Source organism: Magnolia sinica, chromosome 11 (assembly GCF_029962835.1).
Source record: "Magnolia sinica isolate HGM2019 chromosome 11, MsV1, whole genome shotgun sequence".
NCBI lineage: Eukaryota > Viridiplantae > Streptophyta > Magnoliopsida > Magnoliales > Magnoliaceae > Magnolia > Magnolia sinica.
The window spans coordinates 15,979,520-15,994,023 of NC_080583.1; the positions used below are offsets into that span (position 1 = coordinate 15,979,520).

The following is a 14,504-nucleotide window of genomic DNA, read 5'->3' on the forward strand; positions in this document are numbered from 1 at the left end:
ATCCCCTTTTCTATAACCGTCATACGAGAATCTATCTTTTGCATAAAATCTGTAATTCCCCGCATTGCCTGAGCCAGCTCTTGTATGGAATTTTGAACAGGTTCCTCTTGAGGTTTCGCTTGATTTGGATTTTGATTGAAGAAACCTGGAGGAGTAGCCATTTGTCCATTCCTCCAACTAAAGTTTGGATGATTTTTCCAACCAGGATTGTACGTATTGGAGTTAGGTCCAGTAAAAGGTCTTTGATAGTTGTTTACGGCATTGACTTGTTCATTCAACACTTCTCGAAAGGCGGGTATTGTAGGACAATTTTCAGTTGTATGAATGTTACAATCACAGATGCCGCAAACAATTTCATTAACCTTATCCTTCTTTCCTTCCATGGCCTCAACTTTCCTTATGAGCATAGTCACTTTACATTTGAGATCATCCTCTTCTTTCAAGAGATATAATCCACCTTTCTCCTTTAATTGAGTCAGCCTAGACGTGGTGTTCGACTTTGGGTAATAGTCCCAAGATTGTGTTTTTTCAGCCAAACTGTCAAGGTAGTCCCATACCTCGTCGACATCTTTATTAATGAACTCCCCATTACACATTGTCTCGACCATTTGGCATATGGAAGATGTCAGTCCATCGTAGAAAAAATTTGTAATGCGCCATGTTTCAAATCCGTGTTGTGGGCATGAACTGACCAAATCTTTGAACCTTTCCCAACATTGGAAGAATGTTTCATCTTCCTTTTGGGCAAAGTTCATGATTGCTTTTCTGAGGGTAATCATTTTATGATGTGGGAAGAATTTTTTTATGAATTCCCTCTGCATATCGTTCCATGTGCCAATGGATCTAGGACGCAGTGAATGTAACCACGTCTTAGCTTTCTCTTTTAAGGAAAAAGGAAAGAGTTTCAGCCTAATTGTATCCTCAGATACATTAGGAAAACATAATGTAGCTATAATCTCATCGAACTCTTTCAAATGTAAATATGGACTCTCTGATTCAAGTCCATGGAATTTGGGAAGGAGTTGGATAACTCCTAGCTTGATGTCCATTTGTCTTGTGTTTTCAGGGAAAATCATGCATGAGGGCGTACTCATTCCCGCTGGTTGTAGATAATCTCGTAAAGTACGAGGCAGGGGTGCCTGTTGCACCTTATTCTCATCTTGGGTATCCTCCACCCTGGGTGAAAGTAGAGGAGGTTGGTCTTCAGCCATAACTTCAATTAACTCAGGGGATTTCGAGTGGTGTCTAGTCCTGCGATGGATAGTCAACCCCTCAACCAATCCTCCTTCAGTCAAGAGACGTCGAGTGTTGTCACGGGCCCACTTGGGCATGAAACACTCGCAGCCCTCAATTAAAAACCTAATCTTAAGAAAGGAAAAGAAAATCTAGAAAGAAAGAGAGAGTTGGAAAGAAATTACCAAATTTGAGTCCTAAGTTAAAGACCTGCAAAATAAAACAAAATAGATTAGATTCTAAAAAAAGAAGAACAATCCTTTAAAAGAAAGATAGCAGTAAACTGATTTCTAAAAGAACGAATTAAAAGAAAGTGAAAATCTCTAAAATAAATTAGGAAAGACCTAAACTAGAAAGTAGATTACTAAAAAAGAACTGAAAAAATAGAAAGTAGGGAAAGAGCTTACCGAATTAGAAATTTCTATCTTAAAGGCCTACAAAATAGGAAGGTTAGTTTCTAAACAAAAATTCTAAAAATAAATTAGGAAACAAATTAGATTCTAAAAGAGTTAAAATTAGAATGTTACTAAAATAAAAATAGAAGGTTAATTTCTAAAAAGGGAAAGAAATAACCTAATTTCTAAAAATAAACTATTTCCTACAGATGGGAGGGTACTAGAATTAGAAAATTTCTAAAATTTTAAACCCTAATTCTAAAAATAAGAAAAATAGATAAATTAGAAAGGAATTACCAATTCAGAAGTTTACGTCAGGATCCTACAAAACAGGAAACAAGTTAGTTTTGAATTCAAAAAAAAAAAAAACTAAGGTTAGTAAAATCCTAATCTTAAACTAATTCTAAAACCAATTAATTTCAGAGAATCGTAACCGTCAGTCCCCAGCAACGGCGCCAAAAACTTGTTCACTCCCCAAGTATAGGGTTGTGATGTAGTAATAAACTCGGTAAGACCGAGGTCGAATCCACAGGGACTGATACCTGTACGTTATCTGAAACCAAGTAGAACTAGAACTAGACTAAGATATGATCTAACCAAATAGACTTTTAAGGAATAATTGTGGAATAATTATCTAAAACTTTAAGGAATTCAGAGGAAAGAAACTAGGGATTCAGAGGATCCACTTGTAGAGATCAGGGAGATCTTATGCCTGCTTCGAAAATCATGGAAATCAACTAGACTTCCTTTGATATAGTTTTCAAGAGATGAAAGGTATATGAATTAGAATGGATTCCATCACCAAACCATGCCCAAGAGACAAAGTAAACAACAGAATTAAACTAATTACCAACTAACCAACAATGTATGAAGATCAGGAAGGGTACTGTCATCCTACCATGCCCATGGAACAATGATGAACAACAGGGCTTCCTGACTTCATAAACATAAAAATGGGAAAGAAATATTCAAAGTCATTGCAAACCCATTGTAATTTCAGTCACAACAGACCATTAAAGACTAAGAAAAATATTCCTTTAATAATCAACTAAATCAAATTCAGTTTATGAATTTTAAAGGCTCAAAGTAGAATCTCCCATCTCGCTACAGGCTTCACCTCTTAGCCCTAGCTAAGAGGTTTAGCCACCCATGAATGGGCTAAGCTCCAATTAAAAAGAAGAAAAAGAAGAAGAAGAAGAAGAAGAAGAAGAAGAACCAGGTCAGCCTCTGCTCGCGCCTCGCCCTACTCCTTCCATGTTTTTCTTTTCTTTTCTTCTGTCTTTTTTTCTCCTTTCTCCCACGTGCCAGCAGCCAAACCAGCCAAGCCAAGCTCCACTGCTCTCCTCCTTCTCTGTTTCTCTTTCTCTCTCCCTGACGTCCAGCCAGAAAAACCCAACTGTTGCTCTTTTTTCACGGCTGCACTCTCCTGTCTTGCTTCTCACGTCCCTACCAAAAAAACACCCCCCCAAATCACCTTCCCTTCCGTTGTCTCTTATAGCCAGCCTCAGTCGGCTGAGTGTTGGTTCCAGATTACGCACTCCCCTGCGTAAGATTTGTTTACGCAAAGAGACTTCCGCAGCAGCAGTTCTGCGAAACCTTGGGTTGCGATTGATCCGATTTTAGTCGGATATCATGGGATTTTCCACCATCAAGATCTTTCAGATTGTTGGTCATCTGATGTCTGGTGGCCCACCAGCAAATTATTCTTAAACTGTTGATTGGACGGTCCTGTTTGATTGGACGATTTGCGAAAGTGCCTCCCAGGTGTTGCGGCTGTCTTGCGTGAGAAATCAGCAGACTCCAAATTTTCTACTTGCTTTCCTTCTAAAAGGACAATGTCCTCTGGGAGATTTGTGGCAGACCTACATGATGAACGGCTCAGATCAGCCGTATGATCGCCCCCACGAGCGCACAGCTCGCCGTGAAAACCGGACAACGTCCAGTTGCGAACAGAGTGCGTTACGCACTTACACTGTCTGATGGTGGGGCCCACATAGCTTCTGTTTTGGGAAATCCACTCCGTCCATTGGGTTTGCAGTCGAATTTCGGTGCAGAGGGAGATGATTTGTACTTCCGATACTGCGGCCCACTGACTTTGTTCTTTAGCCGTCCGACCGGCATTTGGACTCCCTGTATATGCACTGCTTCCGTAAAAATCGGACCGTAGATCAGTGTGCGGTCGGTTTGACCTCCTGATCACATTGAACGGTGCGGATCATGAAAAAGCACACTGATATTGGCCCACTTGCAAAGCCTGTTGCGAATCAGCGTCTCTGTTTCCTTGTTAAACACGAACGTCGGGTCAGCGCCTACTGACCGACTCTGTCCGTTCGATGCACGACGAGTGCATGATTCCTCTGTACGCCACTCGCATACAATGGACCCCACCTTGATGTATATGCAAAATCCAATCCATCCATCCATTTTGTCAACTCATTTAACGCGTAAATGCCAACTTTTAAGCATATCCAGATAGCAGGTGGGCCCCAAATCAAGGGTTTATGGGCTGATCTGTCTGTTGGGACACTTGCACAGGGATTGAACGGATGAAATTTGACGTGTACGGTTAATTTATGGTCATCGGTCGATGTATGAATTTTCGAGCTGAATGGATGGTGGGAACCCTGTGATCTTGCATTCTGGATGTCCTTCGGGCCACTTGAACTTCAGTTTCTCGATTTTCTTAAATCCCTGACGTGCACATCCGTCGATCTTGGTCTCTTGGGGTCCGTCGCTTGCCTTGGTGATTTCAGACCGTTAAATCCATGCTTTTAGTACCTTTTCCCAGTCCAGACTCGTAAATACGCCCTGCAACACAAACACGATTAAAATATGGCGTTTAAACAGTATCATGTTCGTAAATCTAGGTAACAACTAGGTCTGATATGCAATATTTGACTCTCAACAGTCACCAGTGCCTAATACAAGAATACTATGAGCTATGGATCTTCAGCCACAACCTGCTTATTAAAATGTTCAGATGTTATCCACGTAGGTACATGGTTCTTCTTCTTCTTCTTCTTCTTTTTATTATTATTATTATTATTATTATTATTATTATTATCTTATGCAGAGATCACTACCATGATTTTGATTTGTTCTTTTGTTTCTATACAGCCACTGAATCCTAACCGTTCTTATGGTGGGCCTGACAATAGATAATCTACATATGAAATTCTACCCATCTCATAAACAAACTTTTGGATAATTGGACATTAATAATTGCACCATCCATTTGAATATAATGGATCAGACAGCGGAGATTGCTTGATCGTTGGTTTTTCCGATATGGGCAGTACTACAAAGATCGCAACAGATGGGTGGCGTGGATTCATTGCCGTTAAGGCCACACGTGTTTTCACGAGCGGGTATGAACCAAACCGAGTTCTATGAACTTTTGTGCCTCAATAAAAAAAAATTGCATTAGAACAATTGCATCAGATCATCGAGCATTGACGTTTACGATCGGCCTAAGCCACCTCCAGACATGGGCTTCTAGACACATCTATTCTTTTATGTGCTACTAATTCCACGCTCGTGCGGGAGCCTTGCCGGCCCAATCCACATGCAGGCACACGTGCCAGTATAGAATACATGGACGAGATCAGATCTTTCCATCAAGTGGGCTTTATTGTTTTGATCATTTAACCTAAAAATTAGGCAATTTTACATGTCAGATGTCCTCAGCGTACCCCACAAAATAAGGACTACAAAACAGCTGTTAATTTACCTTCTAGATCGTGACCACCTGAGGAGGGAAACTCCCTGAATTTTCTCAGGTTGAAGGTCTATATATGTTCCTACCACACGGAAAGATCAGATATTGCGCACGTACTCCATACGAGCACGTGTGCATGCATGTGGACTGGCGGGGCTCCAGGTGTAATTAGCACGCTCTCATCCAAAACAGGCCTTTCTAGAAGCCCACAGGTTCACCCTCTCCGCGCCCACATCGGCCAACATCCCACGTGTGCGAGAAATCCTTTCCAATCATTGAGTGGTTACCCAATCCTTAATAGCCGTCCATTCGTTTTTTACACCGTGGCTCGTACGATGAGTCAAGCAGCTTAATCTTTGGGTCCATAGAATCTAGATGGTGGGCCCGACCGGATGAGCAGTTCGGATGTCTCACATTCGTTCCAATGTAATAATGCACGTGTGTTGACTTTTTAAACAACGCGTTTCATCTTAAATACATCTCCATTTATTTCCTGCATCTGATCCTAGCAGAGGCATCAAAGAACACAACACAGCAATGTCACACCCCATCAACTTTTGCCTACTCGTATTGATTTCTGTTCATCCATGGGCTGCAATCTCCCGATCAATCATCAGTTCCTTACCAGGCTTTCCTGGCCCACTCCCCTTCTATCTAGAAACCGGGTAAGCTGATTAGAAAAAAACACACAAAAAAAGCCTCCCACACTGCTTGTGGTTGTTTTGATCAGTGATCTCTTTCATACATGTAACGTGTTATCGCTGTAGGTATGTGGGTGTGGGGGAATTCAATGAAGACCAGCTCTTCTACTACTTTGTAGAGTCTGAGAACAACCCAAAAGAGGACCCACTTGTGCTATGGCTCACAGGTGGGCCAGGTTGCTCTTCATGGAGTGGCTTTGCTTTTGAAATAGGTATGTATTTTCCCTCCAACTTGTAATACGTGTAGACATCTGAGCCATTAAGAAGTTCCCCATCATTAAGATCACCCGTCATCAAAATTGAAATCAATGGAAGGCCGACGATCAAAACCATGATACTGGTTTGTCCCACCTGGCGGTTGGATCGATCTGATTTTAACATGGTGAGCTTTCATGATAAGACCGACAATTTGTATGGCTTGCATGCTCCGCACATGTGACATCTAACATAAAAAAGAGGGATAGTACGGTAAGCTTATGGTACTACTTAGGGGAGTACCTGATCATTAATATACTGTGCCAAGATCTCCAATGCTTGGGGCCTGCTGCGCCGTTATTTGCTGTTTCACAGCCACCTTGATTGATTTTCATACACCCAATTCGGATTTTGGAAAATTAAATATGGTAAAAAGTGTACTGTTTTAATTCTCGAAATCAAAGGTGGGTAGAAGCAAATCAATTAGAGCGGGTGTAGATTTCATTTCCCTGGAATTAATTAATGAGGTATGGTTTTGTTGTCGAATGTCCTCCACAATCAGTGGGACATACCAGTTTCAGTTGTGGGCCTAATCGATGTTCGTGTGTATCCCATCATTTCGCATGTGGGTCTCATGCTTTCTTCCAATTAGAGCCTGGGGGCCCATCTAATCATGTGATCCTGTGGATCACAATCTTTTTTTCTCTCTCTTTTTTGAAGCACCGCATGCTTTGGAAGCTGCTATTTACATCCACTTAATTGATAAATGCACCCATCATTTGCACTTTGTTCATAACAATCTAACAATTAATTAATTATTATTACTATTTTTTTTTTCTAAAATTCAATGACGCAATCTGTAAATGGTCGCTCAGCATCTCTGGTGTACCACCGGTATACTTGTTGCATTCGTTTGCTTACCATTGATCTAATGGGACACCACAGGCAAAAATCATAATTCTCACCTATGGTACTATATTAGACCTCACATCAGGCGTGGATTGGCTGAATTTTACATTGATCAGACGATTAGAATCACCGGACCGATTTGATTTTTGGGGTATGACCCATTCATAGGACAAAAAGATGAACGGTTTGGATCTCATAAATTTTTACAACATGTAAATAAATGGTTGATATCTAACTTTTTTTTTTTAATTTTTTTAAATTTTTAATTTTTAATTTTTTTTTTCACACACCACACGCACTCACGCTGCTGAGAGTATACCCACTGCTGAGAGTATACCACCTGTGGATACTCAAACCCTTGACCGGGTGTTGAAACTCCTGAGAGTATACCACCGAGCAAGAGTAAATTATAAGCATTTTGGCACCGGAAAATAGGTTGCATGCTGGCCCACCAGTGACCAAACAAGGCATAGGTGTGGAAAATGTTCTGTCTGAATGTTTCATATCATTCAATATTGGACCATCCTGTTCCTACCACTACATGATTATCCAGGCCGTTCATCTAGATGGTCCCATCTGTGGATGAGCCACACATGAAATTTCTGAGTGACCAACGATCCTCACCTATCATGAATTGTCATTGAGAAATGGACTTTTTTTCCTTCAACAGTGAGGGTCTTTACTCAGTGAAAAATATATTAGGTTGCCATCCATCGTGGCTGGACCTTCTAATGAACGGCCTGGATCATAGAAGGGGCAAAGGGGGGAGCCTCTTTAGATTCATCTTATCCTGGGTGACAATTACAGGGGTGGGGTTGACAGTCAACATCACCAGCCGAAGCTAGATGAGTTTTGGTAAGTATCCTATGTTGCGTGAAAGAAAATCTATCACCAACAGGCGAATCATGGACTTTAACGCAGACGCCAGACACTAAATTCCTCCATGCGACGACTGTTGATCTAAAGTCATCGTATTGACAGCTAACTCAGTTGAAAAACTCTCGTATTTTAATGCGAGATTTTTTATTTAAATTAATTAATTAATTAATTTTTTTAAAAAAAAAATTTGTCTTTTTTTTTAAGGTTAACTATGTCCCCACCAACAGTGAAGATCATCACCACCGTTTCCTGTGCTCTGGTCCACCTGAAATTTGGATCTGCTTCATGTTTTGGCCCATGCCTTAAAATGACATGTAGAAACGGGGATGGACGGCATGGATATACAACGCATGCATCAAGTTGGGCCCATGGGAATGACCTGACAGAATCCGCGCCCTACTTTTTGAGAAGTCAAGCTGTAAAATTTTCGGGAGACCCGGAAGCACGTTGAATTCTACACGCACCGTGGTAGGCTCCACATACGCATTTGTACAATAAGCTTGTTCTACAAGCGTTGTAGACGATCCAAGCCCCTAACTTGAGTTTCATGCATGACACACGTGCAGTAATCGTATACATTTAATGAACCATCCAACCAAATCATCAAAGAACTCTTATTGCCCATGAGGTTCTTTCATGCATGGTTGTCCTTGTCCCGCGATGATGCAGGGATGAACGTGATGAGGTCGATCACTGGCCATCTTCCTCCAGGATAACTACTCAGAATTCATGGAGTTTCTCTGGACTCCTCATGGAGACTTTTCGAATCCCGAAAAAAAAAAGCAAGAGAAATAGAAATAAATTGTATAAAATTCATAATTTGACTGATGAATGAAATAAGAGAGTTCACAATCCTTTAAACGGATATACTAAGCCATGGGAGAATTTTCAAAATTAAACTACAACTAAAACTCCTAAAATTCGCAACTTGCTATTTATAAACAATTGTGATTTCCACAATCACGCAAGGTTTTTAGCCAAAAATAGATTTGGCTTCACCACGCAGTTTTCCTAATTATTCTAAGCACTTTTCACGTTGGGCGCAACTCCTAAAGCCCAACGGATGAAGAGTTATAATCAAACTAAAACTTATTATTTATAGTAAAAATGAAATTAAAATAGGGAAACGACCGTCGATCTGAGGGTATTTCACAAATTCAGTGTAGGTAACCCAGCATAATGGGGTTGGGTGGCTAAAGTAGCTTGTCTTACCCCAAAATCATATATGATACGTCCAATAGCTCATTCTGGATTGCGAGATACGCCCGATTTAAGGTTTGACGGTCGAAATCACTTATGTTGTCGACCGAACCTTTTTTGATCCATTTTGGCCATGAAACTGTTCGCGACCCACTCTACATCAGTCCCCTCTACTTCTAAAGAACTTGTCCTCGAGTTCTTGTCCTACTTTGGTTCATGATACTCGGTTAGGTCTGCAACATTGAAAGTCCGTGAGATCGTCATGTTATTTGGAAGATCAACAACGTAAGCGTTTTCATTGATCTTTCAGATCATTGATACCCGTTTAATCTTCTTATTCTTTAATTTGTTTTGCATCCTAGTTGAAAATCTCTCTTTGCGCAGATGGACCATAACGTGATCGCCCACATCAAACACCTTTTCTTACCGATGCTTGTCTGCTTACTCCTTATACTTCTTGTTCAAGGCATGTAGTTTGGTCTCACCTCCATATGAATGTGCATATCCTGTCTGCCATATGATTTGCTGCAATGCTTGTGCCTGGGATCTTGGGCAGAGAAACCAAGTCGAGTGTGCACGAGACACTCGTCCGTAAATAATCTAGAATGGGGATTTCCTTGTCGAGCAGTTCACCATGTTGTTGAATGCAAACTTTACTTGAGACAAGGCCAAATCACACTGCTTCAGCTTTTCTCCTGAAATATATCGAAGGAGGTTTCCCAACATGCGATTCACAAGCTCAGTCTGCTCATCATCCTGTGGGCGGTAGGTGCTTTGAACCGAAGTCGTGTATCGAATTGAGTCCACAAAGTCTGCTAAAAGTGGCTAACGAACTTCGTGTCATAGTCAGAAGTAATGGTCTTAGGAATCCCATGTAGTCACATGACTTCTCTGAAGAATAGATTCACCACACGTGTTGCATTAAGGTTATCCTTGCATGTGATAACGTGCGCAATCTTGGAGAAACAATATACCACCACGAGTACTGAATCCATACTGCGTTATGTTCGTGGGAGACCAAGCATAAAGTCTATAGATAAATCCTCCCAACGGCCGTCAGGCACAGGTAACTAGGTGTAGAGGGCTGTATTTTGAGATTGCCTCTTAGATGTCTGAAAAATATAACAACGTTGTACTGCTTTTCCCACATCGTGTACCAATTGTGGCTAGTAATACCGCTCTTCCACAAGAGCTCACATCTTGTCTCGCCCAAGGTGTCCACTAAGGCTACCTCCATGTAGCTCTTGAATAATATGCTCCCTCAAAGAACTTTGGGGAATGCACAATCGATTTCCTTTGAAGAGGAAACCGTTCTATATATGTGAGTTAATCAGATGACCTTTTTGTCACTACATCAAAGAATCTTTGAAGACCTCGTACTCAGCATACAGCTCTTTGAGACACTCGAAGCCGATCACCTCATTGCTCATTATAACAAGTAGTGATGCACGCCAGATAAGTGCATCAACCACCTTATTCTGCTACTCTGACTTGTGTTTTAGAATGAATATGAATTCCTGCAAAAACACAACCCATCTGCAATGCACATGATTCACATTAGTCTGATTATTAATAAACTTTAATGCTTGATGGTCAGTGTATAGAACAAACTCTCTTTGAATTAGATAATGCCATCAATGTCGTAACGCCTGAACAACTACTACAACTTAAGCTCATAGGTCGACCACTTCTATCGAGCTTTACTAAGCTTCTCGTTGTAGAAGACTATCAGCCTACCTTCCTGTGATAATACTCCAATTCCAACATATGAAGTGTCACGCCCCGAAATCCGGCACCTGGGTATATCCGACCCCGATTCCGTACCCGCAGGCATGACTTATGTTTTGTATGTTTACACTTCATATTCCACGCATATATTGACAAAATAACCTCATTCATAAAATATAACAATCCAAAATTTTAATAATTAAACATTTATTTAAAGAAAAATGTCCATGTTCCGATTATTCAAGATTATCATCAAACACATATCATCGTAATGTTGTCATACTAAATGTTCATTACACTTATTTAGAAAATGGTAAAGAAACAAAATAAATAAAAGAAAATCTCTTTAAGCTCCTCCATGTGATCCTGATCCTGAAATTTTAAAATCCCAACAGGGTAAGCTGCGAAGCCTAGTGAGTAATCTCAACACAGGTTTCAAAATAACCTCATATAACATGAATAAAAGTATTAAAAGATACAATATCTATTTAGGTAAAACAACAAATGAGGAGATCTAATAAACACCAAATTTCAACGTAAATTCAAAGAAACATGAATGAATGAAATCAACATATGATATACTCCATAATAAAGGTGTGGTTTATTCTTTTTTAACACCAGGGCCAGTTTACACCGGTTGGCCAACACCCGTGCCAATACAACACCTAGCCTGACAATGGGAACCTCTTGCATGACATGCTCACCCATCCAAAGGGCACTTGGTGAGGGACCCATTTGTCCGCTAGCTCGTCAGACTACTACTTTACCGAACCTGGCAGTGGGAACCTTTTGCAATCCTGGCATGCTCACCCACTCAAAGGGTACGGTAGATGTTCCAAAAGGTACCAATTGGGTTTCTGGGACTTTCAACCCAAGGGTCTTGATCGCCCCACCTATTTACGCTTTAGGGATTTTCAACCCAGAGGACTTGATCGCCGCACCTATTTTCTGGTGTTTCATAACTATTTTAATGATGCATGATTTTAATATTACACAAATCAAATATTTCTAAAAATATTTAACGACTCCTATTGATCAATTCATAATACGTGATGTGCACAATTTATTAAATTTAAAACAAAATTGTTAATCAATGTAAATTGCATATACATGATTAAAGTTCTACAAAAAAAGAATTTAATAATAGTAAAAATAAAAATAAATAAACATGCAATATAATTTATTTGATTTAAGAATCCAAAATTTATAAACTCAAGATTTTTGCAATCATATCATGTTAATTAAAATAAAGACAACTGAACGACAAAAATTAAAATGACATGTTTAAATCTATAGTAAGCAATTAAAATAAGTAATAAAAATTAAACAAACAACAAAATATATAAGATGGGCAAGTAAGATCTATTTATTTGAATGAATGAATAATTAAATAATAAAAAATATATATTTTTTTTAAAAAAAATCAAGTGAGAGAAAACTCACTTTTTTCTTAAGAAGTATTTTTTTTCTTTTCTTTTCTTCCTCTTTCTTCCTTTTTCTCTCTCCTCTTTTCTTCCTTCCTTTTTCTCTCTCTCTTCTCTCTCTCCCTCTCTTTCCAACGTGAATGTCTAGCAACTTTTTTTTTTTTCTCTCTTCTCCTTCTCTTCTCTCTCCTCACTCTTCTCACGTCCCTACACTTGCTCTTTATCTCTCCTCACGTCACACACTTCCTCACTTTTCACACTCACATCTTGGTTAAGAGCGATCCTCTGATTTATAGTGTTGTTGTAGGCACGTGCATTAAAGAAACTCTCACCTTTATTACTACCGTTTTCATTTTCTTTTGGCCATGTTTTTTTTTTTTCTTTTTCATTTATAGTCATTTACTGTCTAGTGTATACATGTACCATGCATTTCACAACTGCCACGTGTGTGCCACACACATTTGTCAAATGTGTGTACATGCCACACATGTGTAAGTGTGTGTGTCTCATGCATGTGCCACATGTGTGTGCATGTGATGCATGCGATGTATTTGATGCATGTATGCCACGTGTGAAAGGTATGTGTGCATGATGTGTTTAGTGCATGTGTGTGATTGGGATGTATTTGATGGTACATGGATGATGTAGATGGATGGATGGATCAATGTATAATAGATGGACGAATGGATGTATGGGTAGATGGATGGATAAATGTACGGCAAGATGAGATCGAAGAATGAACTTTGTTATGTACCTGTGGATTATTGGTGAGATGGATGGTCAGTTTAGATGGATGGTAGATGGATGGACAAGTATTCTGATGATTTCACCATTTGGACGGTTTGATGGTTGTATTGTTGGATGGATGGTTAAATATAGGGTTGGATTTATTAGTTAACGAACAGTTGGATTGGATATGTCCAAATTAATGGTTGAGATTGAACCAATTGATCTTGTAGATCGACGGTCATATCAGGCTAATTGGATACATTGGTCAATGGTTAAAATTTGACGGTCAAGATTTATTTGGGTTATTACATTCTACCCTCCTTAAAAGAAATTTCGTCCTCGAAATTTACATACCTATAATACGAACAGGTGAGGGTATTTCTCTTGGATCTCGGCCTCGCGTTCCCAAGAAGCCTCTTCCTCGGTATGGTGACTCCACTGAACCTTGATTAACGGTATAACTCTAGATCGAAGCACTTGATCTTTCCGGTCAAGAATACGTACTGGTTGTTCGATGTATGAAGCATCTTCTCGGATCTCTAATGGTTGCCAGTCTATAACATGAGAAACGTCCCGCTCATATTTCCTTAACATCGATACATGGAAAACATCATGAATACTAGACAACTGAGGCGGTAAAGCAAGCCTATATGCGACAACACCAACCCTCTCTAAAATCTCAAACGGACCTATATACCTTGGTGCCAACTTTCCCTTTTTACCGAACCTCATAACGCCCTTCATAGGAGAAATCTTCAAGAAGACATGATCTCCAACTACAAACTCTAGATCTCTTCTGCGATTGTCTGCATAACTCTTCTGACGACTTTGGGCTGCGCGCAAACGGTTTCTAATGATGAAAATCTTCTCTGTTGTCTCTTGCACAATCTCTGGTCCAAGAAAACTACCTTCTCCAACTTCTGTCCAACAATTTGGAGATCTACAAGGCCTCCCGTACAAAGCCTCATATGGCGCCATGCCGATACTTAGCTAGTAGCTATTATTATAAGCGAACTCGATCATTGGTAAATGATCATCCCAACTCCCTTTGAAATCAAGCACGTAAGCTCGGAGCATGTCTTCAAGGATCTAATTCACTCTTTCAGTCTGCCCGTCAGTCTGAGGGTGAAAAGCGGTGCTAAAATCAAGAGTGGTTCCCAGTGCCTTCTGTAAACTTCTCCAAAAATGAGATGTAAACCTAGAATCCCGATCGGATACGATAGATACAGGCACTCCGTGCAGTCTAACTATTTCTTTAATATATAGTTTACATAATTCCTCTAGGCGATATGTAGCACGTATATGAAGAAAATGTGTGGACTTAGTGAACCGGTCGACGATGACCCAACTACATCATGATTATTACATGTTCGTGGCAATCCCATAATGAAAT

At 39.9% G+C, this 14,504-nt stretch overlaps 1 protein-coding gene and 1 non-coding gene across 2 annotated transcripts in view; both read left to right on the top strand.

The window, feature by feature from the left end:
• Positions 1 to 666: 666 nt before the first annotated feature.
• On the top strand, positions 667 to 773 carry LOC131219854 (small nucleolar RNA R71). The gene has a single exon (XR_009158496.1). It is a non-coding gene; the product is annotated as a small nucleolar RNA R71 (small nucleolar RNA).
• A 3,891-nt stretch (positions 774 to 4,664) lies between these two features.
• Positions 4,665 to 14,504, top strand: part of LOC131218032 (serine carboxypeptidase-like 18) — a gene marked incomplete at its 5' end in the record, with an annotated part of 85,680 nt that continues 75,840 nt past the window's right edge. The window contains 3 exons of the mRNA XM_058212714.1: positions 4,665 to 4,702; positions 5,946 to 6,011; positions 6,114 to 6,259. Of these exons, the coding sequence (XP_058068697.1) occupies positions 4,665 to 4,702; positions 5,946 to 6,011; positions 6,114 to 6,259 (250 nt within the window). The remainder of the gene's footprint in view (positions 4,703 to 5,945; positions 6,012 to 6,113; positions 6,260 to 14,504) is intronic.